The following is a 12,749-nucleotide window of genomic DNA, read 5'->3' as shown; positions in this document are numbered from 1 at the left end:
GGGAGTGAGAAATGAAATCCCTTGTTTGGCAATCACTGTGTTAAAAAAAGTAAAATTGTCTGCAAGTGCTAGAAAGCTTTCACAGCCCTGGGGCCAGTAGTAACATGTTTGATAGCTCAAACCATCAGTTATAGGCAGCAGACAAGAAGACAAGAATAGGATGCCTTATACTAACCCCCTTATGCCATGCTTTTTGGGAGAAAAAAAACTATTTCATAAGATGAGTACATTATTTTCACTAGATTTACTTTAAGTTGAGATGTTAATTCTTTGTGCTCAAGGACATGAAAGGCATCTATTACAAGTCTTGTCAGGCAAGCTTTTTTTAACTGAAGAAGCAGAAGCAAATCATCAAACTTGTGACAATTGTGTTGTAAGGCATTTTTAATTGATCTTAGGTCCTAGCAAATATTCCGGAAGCATTTCATTTGAAAAACATCTAAGATGTAGGCAGATTCTGTATCTTATTTGTGAGCAGAGACACTGAGGAGATAGGCATTTTACTGAAGTTTTCCAAAGAACTAGAAATTTTTCAAGTGTTTTTTAGAAAGGGAATCTTTCTTTTTGTCCTAATAGTATCTAAATTTATTTGTTTTCTACTCTGTCTTGCTCAGGAAAGGAGCTGCCACTAGATGACCTTAGCTGATCTCAGAAAGCTAAACAGGGCTGGACTTAGTTTTAGGAAGTATATATAGTATTATTAGGAATATACTACGTACTGCACTACACTACACTACACTACACTACACTACACTACAGTACACTACACTACACTACACTACACTACACTACACTACACTACACTACACTACACTACACTACACTAATAATATAAGGCTCAGCAGTTAAAGATGCCGAACTTGTCAGCTGCAAAACTGACAGCCTGGGTTTGAGACCTGAGTGATGCACAATGAGATGAGCTCCCATTACTTGCACCACTTCCTTCCCATTTAGCAGTTCAAAAGCATGCAAATGCATGTAGATTAATAGGTACCACTTTGGTGGGTAGGTCGCAGTAGCCATGCTAGCCACATGACCACAGAAAATGTCTTCAGACAATGCTGACTCTGTAAACCAAGAAACAGAGATGAGCACCATGCCTTAGAGTCAGACAGGGACAGGGAAATCTTTACCTTTACCTTTTTCATTATATTATATTATTATATTATATTATATTATATTATATTATATTATATTATATTATATTATATTATATTATATTATATTATATTATATTATATTATATTATATTATATTATATTATTATATTGTATTGTATTGTATTGTATTGTATTGTATTATATTATATTATATTATTATATTATATTATATTATATTATATTATTATATTATATTATTATATTATATTATTATATTATATTATATTATATTATATTATATTATATTATATTATATTATATTATATTATATTATATTATATTATATTATATTATATTATATTATATTATTATATTATATTATATTATATTATATTATATTAAAAGGGACGCGGTGGCTCAGTGGGTTAGGACGCTGAGCTTGTCGATCAGAAGGTCGGCAGTTTGGCGGGTCGAATCCCGAGTGCTGCGTAACAGAGTGAGCGCCTGTTACTCGTCCCAGCTTCTGCCAACCTAGCAGTTCGAAAGCACATAAAAATGCAAGTAGAAAAATAGGGACCACTACGGTGGGAAGGTAACAGCGTTCCGTGCGCCTTTGGCGTCCAGTCATGCCGGCCACATGACCACGGAGACGTCCTCGGACAAGCGCTGGCTCTTCAGCTTTGAAACGGAGATGAGCACCGGCCCCTAGAGTTGGAAACGACTAGCACGCATGTGCGGGGGAACCTTTACCTTTACCTATATTATATTATTATATTATATTATATTATATTATATTATTATGTTATGTTATGTTATGTTATGTTATGTTATGTTATGTTATGTTATGTTATATTATTATATTATTATTATATCATATCATATCATATCATATCATATCATATGATGATATGCTATGTTGTGCTATGGTATGCTAATATAGGTGGCAAATCAATTTAAAAAGTAATAAATAATGATGATGATGATGATGATGAAGGGACCTTGGAGGTCTTCTAGTCCAACCCCCTGCTCAGGCAGGAAACTCTATATCATTTCAGACAAATGGTTGTCCAGTCTCTTCCCAAAAACTTCCAGTGTTGGAGCATTCACAACCTCTGGAGTCAGGTCGTTCCACTGATTAATTGTTCTAATTGTCAGGAAATTTCTCCTTAGTTCTAGTTTGCTTCTCTCTTTGATTAGTTTCCATCCATAGCATGATTCCCTCTTCTTTGTGGCAGCTCCTGAGATATTAGAACACTGCTATCATATCACCCCTAGTCCTCCTCTTCATTAAACTAGACATACCCAATTCCAGCAACCGTTCCTTATATGTTTTAGCTTCCAGTCTCCTAATCATCTTTGTTGCTCTTCTGTGTACTCTTTCTAGAGTCTCAACATCTTCTTTTACATCGTGGTGACCAAAACTGGATGCAGTATTCCAAGTGTGGCCTTACCGAGGCATTGTAAAGTGGTATTAACACTTCATGTGATCTTGATTCTATCCCTCTGTTAATGCATCCTAGCACTGTATTGACTTTTTTGGTAGCTGCAGCATACTGCTGGCTCATATTTAAGTGATTGTCTACTAGGACTCAGAGATCCCTCTCATAGTTACTACTATCGAGCAAGGTGCCACCTATACTAAACATGTGCATTTGATTTTTTCTTTTTTTTTATTGAAAAGTTTTACAATACATTTTATTTTTAACAAAACAAAATCCCTCCCAACCCCCTCCCCTCTCCCCAACCCTCCCCAACACCTCCCTCCCTTCCCCCTCCCCGACTTCCCAGAGCTAAGGGCATAAGAATACAAACAATCATAATCTACCTTATGCAAACAACAATAAACTATTAAATCTATCACACTTTAACTCTTATAAAATAACTACAAGCAATATAAATATCACATCAATACTTATTCAAATGCTAGATGAAACTTTTTAGTCCCATATTTATTCTGAATATAATCAATCCATTTTTTCCACTCCACAATATATCTCTGTTGCGAATGGTCTTTCAAGTACGCTGAGATCTTTGCCATTTCCGCCAGGTTGTAAACTTTTAAAGTCCATTCTTCTATAGTCGGCAGTTCTTCCTTCTTCCAATATTGCCCTACTAAAAGTCTTGCTGCCGTAATTAAATTCAACATCAACTTAATGTCCACAACAGTAGTATCAGTAATAATGCCCAATAAAAACAATTGCGGACAAAACTTTATCCTTTTCTTAAATATCTTTTGCATGTTCCACTAGATTCTAATCCAAAAAGCTTTAACCTTTTTACAGGTCCACCATATATGAAAATACGTTGCATCTTCCCCACCACACCTCCAGCATTTAGGCTGGCAGTTCGGATACATACATTTGATTTTTCTTGCCTCCTTTTTTCACCACTGAATTTCATTTTGTTAGATAGCACCCAATGTTCAAGTCTGTCAAGATCCTTCTGTATTTTAAGCCGATCTTCTGGAGTGCTGGCTATTCCTGCCAGTTTGGTGTTGTCTGCAAATTTGATGAGTTCCCTATCTATCCTCTCATCCAAATCATTGTTGATGATTTATTTATATATATGTATAGACACATACACAGGTGATAGATAGATAGATAGATAGATAGATAGATAGATAGATAGATAGATAGATAGACAGACAGACAACAAAACAGCATGAAGTTGATCTAATCTAGAGGGAATCTTTATCACTTTTCCTGCTGAACAATGCTTGAAGAACAGCATTTTGCATCATCTAATATGTGCATTATTTTTACCAGTGCCTTACACTAACACTTTTCGGAAGAATTACCTGAACAGGTGAACAAGAATAGAGCATTTAACCGTTTCCACAGGGGAAAAAAACATATTTAACCTGTTTTCAATGAGAAGAGACAATATAGTGTTGCATGACAAACATTTTAGAAAGGGAGTATCCAACAGCTTAGAAAGATTTGATCCCATCCTGGGAAATTATTTAACATCTGACTGCACTTGTAATCCAGGCAGAAGAATTAGAATGGAACAATTACCATCTGCCTGAGAAAAATTCAGTAGAATCCATGATCATTAATATTCAACAGATTTATCCTGAAAAAGCAGGCATTTTCAAGCCATCTTTCTTCGCTCCTTCCTTTTCTTTTTAAATCAAATAATCTCTCAGCTGGAAAATTCTTTGTTCTCAAAACCACACTAATTTAATTCTGCCCACTAATACTATTCTGACAGTTTCTATTTTATGTTACACACATAAAAATAAAATCCTTGCAAAAGAAAGAAAAAGCAAGGTAATTGTAAATGTGGAAGTAAATTTTCAATTTAAATGAAGCAAAAAAAATCAGGATCTCATTCATATTAGGGTAGTTTGGAACAGTATTTATTCTAAATAAATATGTTCTGAATCATTCTAAATGGTTAAGTAAAATTCTGGAACTACATGCAATGAAGCTCATAAAATTGCACTTGGAGCAGAAAATTGTTGGCATCTTGAGAGAAGTGAAGCATGTTTCCTATCAGGCAAAGTCCTTTTAGATTCACATTTTCTATAAGAGTACACTCTTTAGGACTGTACCATCATTGCTGCCTCTGCTCAGTCCCACACTTGTTCCCTTCCATCTTTAGACATAGAGGAAACATTTGGGGTTGAAGGATGTGTGTGAGGGAGGAGAGATACAGCTGGAGCAGGAAGCAAGTTAGCCACCATGATACAAAAATGATGCTGAGGCCCTAGAAAGAGTGCAGAGAAGAGCAACAAAGATGATGAAGGGTCTGGATGCTAAATTGTAGAATGAAGGGCTAAGGGAACTAGGTATTTTTAGTCTAAGACACAGTGACATGGTAGTCATCTTCCAATACTTGAAATGACTTTCGTGAGAAGAGGGGGTCGATTTATTTTCCAAAGCATTTGAGGAGCATGGATGGAAGTCAGGGCGAGACCCAAACTGGAATTAAGGAGAAATTTCCTAACAGTGAGAATCAACATACCTCCCAGAGTCACAGATGCTCCATCCCTGGAGATTCTCAAGAAAAGATTGGACAACCATCTGTCTATAATGGAATAAGGACTGCTGCCTTGGACAGGGGGGTTGGACTAGAAGACCTCCAAGGTCCCTTCCAGCCAGATGATTCTATTTCTATATTTGCCTCAGTAAATTGTCTCTTTTGATCATCACTATGTATATTTCTATGCTATACAGAACTAAAATGATTCATTAAAATAGTTACTAATGTATTTATTTAAATAGTCATGTTAAGTAAAATTCTTTATACCCTCCTCAGAAATAAGACCAATGGATAACCATAATGCTGATAGGTATAGTTAGCAATGGCGTTCTCTGAAAGAATTATGAACTTATTTTCTTGTTTTTACCTAATCAGGTTCATAATATCTTATTGATGCAAAATTGCAACTCTTGTCAAGCCATGTTTCACTACATTTTTGGATTTCTGCCTTTTGAAATTATCAGCACTTGATTGATCATGGAACCTGCCCTTGCCGGAAAAATTCTAGGAAGGAAAATAGTTGTTGCTTACATTTCATTCCATTGTCTTTGAGAACCTGAACTTTCATCACCAAAGATTAATAGTTCTTCAACTTCACTAAGATAACTAATTGTTTCTTCTTTTATTCCAATGCTAATACTTCAATCTACCTCCTACTGTATGGCTGGCAGGATGATGAGGAAGGCATATGGGCATAACCGGTTCCTATAAACCAAAGTTCCAGTTTTGTTTTGAAAGGTGAGATACTATTTTAATTCATATTTGGATGCAATGCTTAATTATTGTAATTTATTATTGCAGTAATGGGTACCTCTTGTGAATGAGAAACAAGAAAGCTTAGATAGTGATTTCCACTGAGCAATTTTCTATTATTGCTAAAGTCAGTCTTTCCCATTGTAATATGTACTATATGATTCTAGAGGGATGAAAAATATTATGGTGATGTTCAGTTACATGGAAGCACCCACCTGGCCTTGATTGAGCTAAAAGCTAGACAGGATTGGATAGGGTTAATACTTAGATAAGATACCACCAGAAAGTTCTGGGGCTAAAAGTAGGCAACTGCAAAATACTTCTATATTGTTGGCAAGAAAGCCACATGATTACATTTAGTTCTGATCCTAACCATGAATACAAGAGTCAATCAAAAGTCAACCTTGACTCAAGAAATGTTTTGAGAAATGGTCTACAAGGCTAGGATGAAGAATGTGGGGTTAGTCTATGTTGGGGTATAACTACTATTCTTTTCTGTTCATCAGATAGAAAATTTCTACTTAGGTCTTTATGTGTAATGGTGCGTTCAGGATATACTGTATTCCAGTATTTTAATTTTGTTATGCATAAAAAATGCCAGTGATTCTAAAAAAATGGATGGATGGGTATAATTAAATAAAATAATCAAAACCATCATGTTGTATTGTCATGTTCTTCCAAATAAATTTCAAGACTTGCTTACTTATGATATTTTCCAGTTAGTTTTCCTTGACTTTCATTTAATCATACCAATTACATTATTGATTCATTCATTAATTTCATCAAGTCAGTTACTTATTTTTGGGCTAATGGCAAATAAGAAGTAATATAGAAAGTGAAATAACAATGATAATGATGATGTTGAATCAATGTTGTTGCAGGAAATGGTCTAAATCACATAAAATAGACTGAAAAGTATTATTTGAAGGAAAACATGAAATAGAAAAACCCTGGGAATATTTGTGTATAAAAACTTGACTCAGAACTTTTATGCAGCCAGAAAGCAAATTTATTTCTGGTACAGCCACAATAGTGTTTCATCAAAAATGATTATTCAATAATTATCAAGATTTGTATTATCACACCCACTTTATATATAATTAAATTGTGATTATTTTCCACATCCCTTCCCAAACAATGCATTTCAAAAGAGACATACTTTGTTCATGTAACTTTCTACTAAAGATTCAGAATTTGTTTTTATATCACACTATTGATAATGATAAAACTCTTCTTTATCAAGGATTATATCATATTATTAAGAATTTCTTTTCTATACTGCAGTTGTATGTACGTTGTGTACGATAACATATATTTGCTTTTTTTAATCTGCTGAGTATTTAAAGTAGCTAACCAATCTTAAAAATGGAAACTCAATATATATATTTGAAAAGCATGAATTAAAATTAATACTACAAATAATACTGAAGGAATTTAACAATTAAGATGTGCACATAGATATTTTCAAATTAAGAGAGAGAGGATCAGTATTCATCTCTGCATGCACATACAGAAACACATTTTAATTTTGATTACCTTTTTAGCACATTTAGGCAAAACTACCAGTAGGCTTTCCAATATAATTTATACCACATTGTTTATTCCAGAACCATCCTCCTCCTCCTCCTCCTCCTCTTCCTCCTCCTTTCATCATTCCTTTTCCAGTTCTTCTGAAATCTAGATCAAAATGTATTTTCCCCAACCAACTAAAAATATAAGACATTTTTCATTTGTGCCAGGACATTTGCAGTTTGCAGAATTGAATTATTTTCCACTCAGAACATAGGTTAATGTGCATTTATTGCTAAAGTATAAATTAAATAGCATATGTCCTCAAAGTTATTTTTATTAATTTTGGGCAGGGTCCCTGCTATCTGTAGTTGATTATATGCCATGACTGTATATAAATATATGTTAGTGCCATTGTTCATATTTCAAGTGAAATCAATATTTTAAGACTTGACTTTAAATGTAATACAGACTTTAAATTTGCATTTGCCTTATCTCAGTGTGGCTGATATTGGATTAATTTTAATCATATTTTTAGATCACAGGTGTCAAACTTGCCACGGCATGTGACGTGTCATGACGTATTGTGACTTTTTTCTCATTGCTGGAGCTGGGGTGGGCGCGGCCTCCGCATGATGCAAGTGCCCTGCAGGCCAGCAGTGTGACACCCCTGGTTTAGATCAATGGATTTCCCCCCCCCCTCATTTTACTATACAATGACTTAAAACATAAAATAGAATGCAGGTAGCCCTTGACTTATACCCAAAATTTTTGTTGCTAAGCAAGACATTTGTTAAGTGAATGTTGCCCCATTTTATGACTTTTCTTGCCATAATTGTTAAGTGAATTACTGCAGCTGTTAAGTTTGTAACATGGTTGTTAAGTGGACCTGGCTTTGACATTGGCTTTGCTTGTCAGAAGGTCATAAAAGGTGATCACATGACCTCAGAATACCGCAACTATCATAAATATGAGTCAGTTGCCAAGCATCTGAATTTTGATCATGTGACCATGAGGATGCTATAATGGTCGTAAGTGTGACAAATGGTCATATGTCACTTTTTTCAGTGTTGCTCTAACTTTGAACAGTCACTAAATGTAGTGTTGTAAGTTGAGGACTAAAGGCTAAAGGTACAGAAATGTGGCTTCCACAGAAATGACCCCAACGTAATTGTTGTCACTCTTCATTTTATTTTAACTTTTATGTTAATTAGGTTTGTTTTTCATTTAGTGCTTTGATTTATTCAATTCCCAAGAAACTGTGATTGTTGAATAGTCTCTAGATGATAGATTGATAGACAGACAGACAAAGAAATTCAGTTTTAGTCAGTTTTTAAATATAAGCCTTTAAATATTTTTATATAGGAAAATTTTTCTAATAGTAGTCATAAAATGTTGATTGACTGGACACTAAGGTATAATGCTACAAGAAATGTCTCATGAGATATGAACTGAATCTTATTTTATGAAAGCGAAAGCTGGCATGACAGAGTGATCGTTGCATGTGATATGTATCTCTGTTCAAATATTTCCCCAAGCTAATGAATAAGAACCTACAGCAGTATTTTTTTTATCAGAAACATACACCAAAGGCAGCCAAAAATCCAACTTTCAAGTGTTTCCCAAAAGTGTTTGTCTGCAGCATTCAGTTCTGTTTCTGACATAGCATGGGATTTATTTATTTTTTTGCACAGACTATTTCTATAACTAACTTTACTTTTACTTTTTCAGATCTGCCCTCAAAGAACTCTCAAAATAATTTTTAACTTTGTCCAAGGCCAAGGAGCAAATTGAGTTTTGACACAAACCCATTGCTGAGGTAGTAGGGGAAGATGATAGCTAGATGATATATGATAGATAAACAGATGGTTAAAGAGATGATAGATAGATAGATAGATAGATAGATAGATAGATAGATAGATAGATAGATAGATAGATAGATAGATAGATAGATAGATAGATAGATAGATAGATAGATAGATAGATAGTCAGGCAGGCAGGCAGGCAGGCAGGCAGGCAGAACTAGATAGAGCTAGATAGGCAGGCAGGCAGGTAGGCAGACAAACATAATGGCATTTTTCTGTTAAAGTTCAAAGAACAGGGCACTGTTTCTTTGAAGTAAATTTCTAATAGTGAATTTTGATGGAAACATAGGTATGCATCCACAAAGAGTGTGTGTGTGCGTGGGTGTGTTCCTTTCTGGATCTCATCCTATACTGACTATTAAATTGAACAGATGGTTTCAGCTTCTAAAATGTGGAATCTCTCAGAGGACTCATGAATATATTGGACATGATCTTCCACAGACTTCTCCAATCCAATGAATAGAACAAGTCTCTGAGAAACGAGTGTGTCTTGTGTATAATTAAATTCAGCTCATGTTATCTGAATGGCAGAAGTTTTTTATCTGACTGCAGGGATAAGTTTACATTAAAAAGAGTAATGGGAAAGAAAGAAAAACAATAGATTTTCACTATTCCCCTACCTGCTCACATTACTGCATTAAATAATGGAACATTTACTTCTAAAATACAGTAATTTAACCTTCAAGAAAATGTAGCTCAAATAAGTTATACTTCTTTTTCACCCCAGATTGTGGCTGTACAGTGTTATGCAATAACACTTATCCATTTAGGTTTGCTGAAACATTTGGTTCTGAGTTCAGAAAGTTGAATATTGTACTAGTATATTGTGTAGATATTAATTAATTATTATTTAGGACAATATTTGAATCCAGCCAATTATCCAACCATAGTTTAATAAATCAGGGTTGGGTTTGGGTTTTAACATAGTTTTTAACTATTGGGCATAATTATTTAATCTTTTTTAACTTTTGTATTTTGTATTTTGATATTTATTGCCCTGTACACCGCCCTGAGTGCTTCGGGAGAAGGGCGGTATAAAAATTTAATAAATAAATAAATAAATAAATAATATAAAGTGTAGAATCTTATCATTTTCATTTTCATCTAGTTCAGAAAGCAATTTAAACCAAAGGGAAAGAAGCTGAAGTGGAATTGTTAAACTATTATTATAAAAATGGAATTTCCTTATAAAACAACACTTTCTTGATTCTTGCCTGTTTTTGCTTTATCACAAAACTCCAATAAGCCTTTTCTTCTTCAAATTTTCAATAAATTTTCCACATGCAAACCATATAGATCAGGGGTCTTCAAACTCGGCCCTTTTATGACTCATGGACTTCAACTCCCAGAATTCCTCAGCCAGCATACCTGGCTGAGGAATTCTGGGAGTTGAAGTCCATGAGTCATAAAAGGGCCGAGTTTGAAGACCCCTGATATAGATAATGATCTGTTCTTGATTCTTTAGTCTGGTCTAGATCCTGACCTCTTAAGTCCCTTTTAAAAAGAAGAAGGTTTATCTTGAGGGATATAAGAACGATATTGATGAATGCTGCAGATGATGACATATTCCTCAAACAACCTCTTTCCCAAGTCTGAATTCAATAAGAGTTAGATGAGAAGAGAAAAAAAATCCATTATTTCTTGTTAGCTATTTTATAGTTGTTTCTTCTTCTTCTTCTTCTTCTTCTTCTTCTTCTTCTTCTTCTTCTTCTTCTTCTTCTTCTTCTTCTTCTTCTTCTTCTTCTTCTTCTTCTTCTTCTTGTCTAGATCAAACTTTAAATTGGCAGAATGAAGCCACCTTCTTGGCTTTGTCATTAGCCAAAAATAAGTCATTATTGGTACATATTCTGGTAGTAACCAACATACCAGCAGATGGACCAGGCTCTGTGTCACTATATATTCACACAGCATGTTGCTATCCTCTAAGAGCCTCCACTTGAGCATATTGGTTTTACAATTAGGCACTCCAACTCTCAACCTATTCAGTGTCTTCCAAGTAGTATAAGGGAGATCAGATCCTTCATCCATATCCTTCTTTAATGTTATTCTTTGCTCGATGGTCTCCTTCCTCCATATTTTAATTCAATTTTGTTTTTGTATACCCCCAAGCAGTGATGGGATTCAGCCAGAACCAGTAGCTAATTTTTTGTTGCCCAAGCCCAGAACTGACTTCCGGAAGCGACATCCATACAGAGAACTTGGTTGTTCACATATTTGAATCCCACCGCTGACCCCACGAATGTTTGTTCTTGCTATAATGCTGTTCTGAGATCTGAGTCTGTGGGTTTGGGGCATATTTCTGTTCAAGTGATGTTGAAGATCATTCTCTTGCATAGTTCTTTTGGCATCTGCTGCTACTTCTCTCCTGATCTTAGTTGGGGCAATGCCAGCGAGAGAACAAATTTTCACAATTGGTGCAGGTTTGAGACAACCTGTCACTAAGCATATGCTTCATTGATGGCAATATCAATTTGTTTCATGTTTGCAGATGTGCCCCACTAGAGCAGCATACTCTGCTGCAGAGATGCTGAAGGCCAAAGCTGATGTATGCAACATAGATGGTTGAGCTCCCCATGTGACACTTACCAGTTTCCTGATAATTTTGTTTCTTGAGCTGACTTTAGCCTTGATGTTCAGACAATGCTGTTTAAAAGAGACCATCCTATCGAGTGTCATGCTGATATACTTTGGTTTTGGACCATGCTGTAGTTGGTTCCCTTGCCACATAACATCTAACTATTGCATTTCAATTTGGAGGTGAAAAGCACTCACTTGAGTCTTGTTTGGGCTGAGCTTTAAATGGTTGATGGTGTAATAACATCCTAGTTCAAGGGTCTTCAAACTTGGCCCTTTTATGACTTGTGGACTTCAAGTCATAAAAGGGCCAAGTTTGAAGACCCCTGTCCTAGTTCTTCAAGTACTACCATAATTCCCCCTGTATTAGACTCTGCAAATGTTTTCAAAAAGATATGAGAGGGTGTATAAATTGTTAAAGCAACTGTATTTTCCCAGATTTGCCCAGCTGTTTATCGAAACTGTGGCTGGTTCTGTCTCCATGCCCATGTGGTTTCTGACACATTGTAAAATAAATTTGGAAAAAGACAGGGCTGTTTTGACAATTGAAAAAGAGGTGCTTTGATACCATCCTTTCAAGGGATTTTCACAATCTTAGTATGTATCAAACAGGACCAAATTGGCATGTGAAAATTATCTTTTAAATAATTTCCTCAGATTTTAAGGTAAATGGAAATTCTAGTTAGTTTAAATCCAGATGTGCTTCTATGTTTGAACTGAAAGGGGAATTTCCCCTCCTTAGCAATGCAGTTCTCTATAAGGGTAATAGCAATCATTATTTTTTATGGGATAAGTTGAAAAGTAGCACTTGAGAGGACTGGGGGATTGGGGCTAAACTTAATTTCTAACTTAGATATTTGAGTTATTAAGAATCAGACTTTGCTTCATACCCAGATGAATTATGTCATTTTTCCCCATTAATTAGAACTCAGTAGTAACCTACAACATCTTCTACTATCTT

At 35.0% G+C, this 12,749-nt stretch overlaps 1 protein-coding gene across 1 annotated transcript in view; it reads left to right on the top strand.

Annotated features, from left to right (window-relative positions):
* ERC2 (ELKS/RAB6-interacting/CAST family member 2) overlaps positions 1 to 12,749 on the top strand; it is a gene marked incomplete at its 5' end in the record, with an annotated part of 592,568 nt that overhangs the window by 507,031 nt on the left and 72,788 nt on the right. Inside the window, one exon of the mRNA XM_081317437.1 lies at positions 5,759 to 5,825. Coding sequence (XP_081173563.1) covers positions 5,759 to 5,785 — 27 coding nt within the window. The 3' untranslated portion in view covers positions 5,786 to 5,825. The remainder of the gene's footprint in view (positions 1 to 5,758; positions 5,826 to 12,749) is intronic.

This window comes from Vipera berus (assembly GCF_964194415.1).
Source record: "Vipera berus genome assembly, chromosome: 2".
NCBI classification, from domain to species: domain Eukaryota; kingdom Metazoa; phylum Chordata; class Lepidosauria; order Squamata; family Viperidae; genus Vipera; species Vipera berus.
The sequence above is the reverse complement of the archived record's forward strand: the minus strand, read 5'-3'. Positions and strand labels throughout refer to the sequence as shown.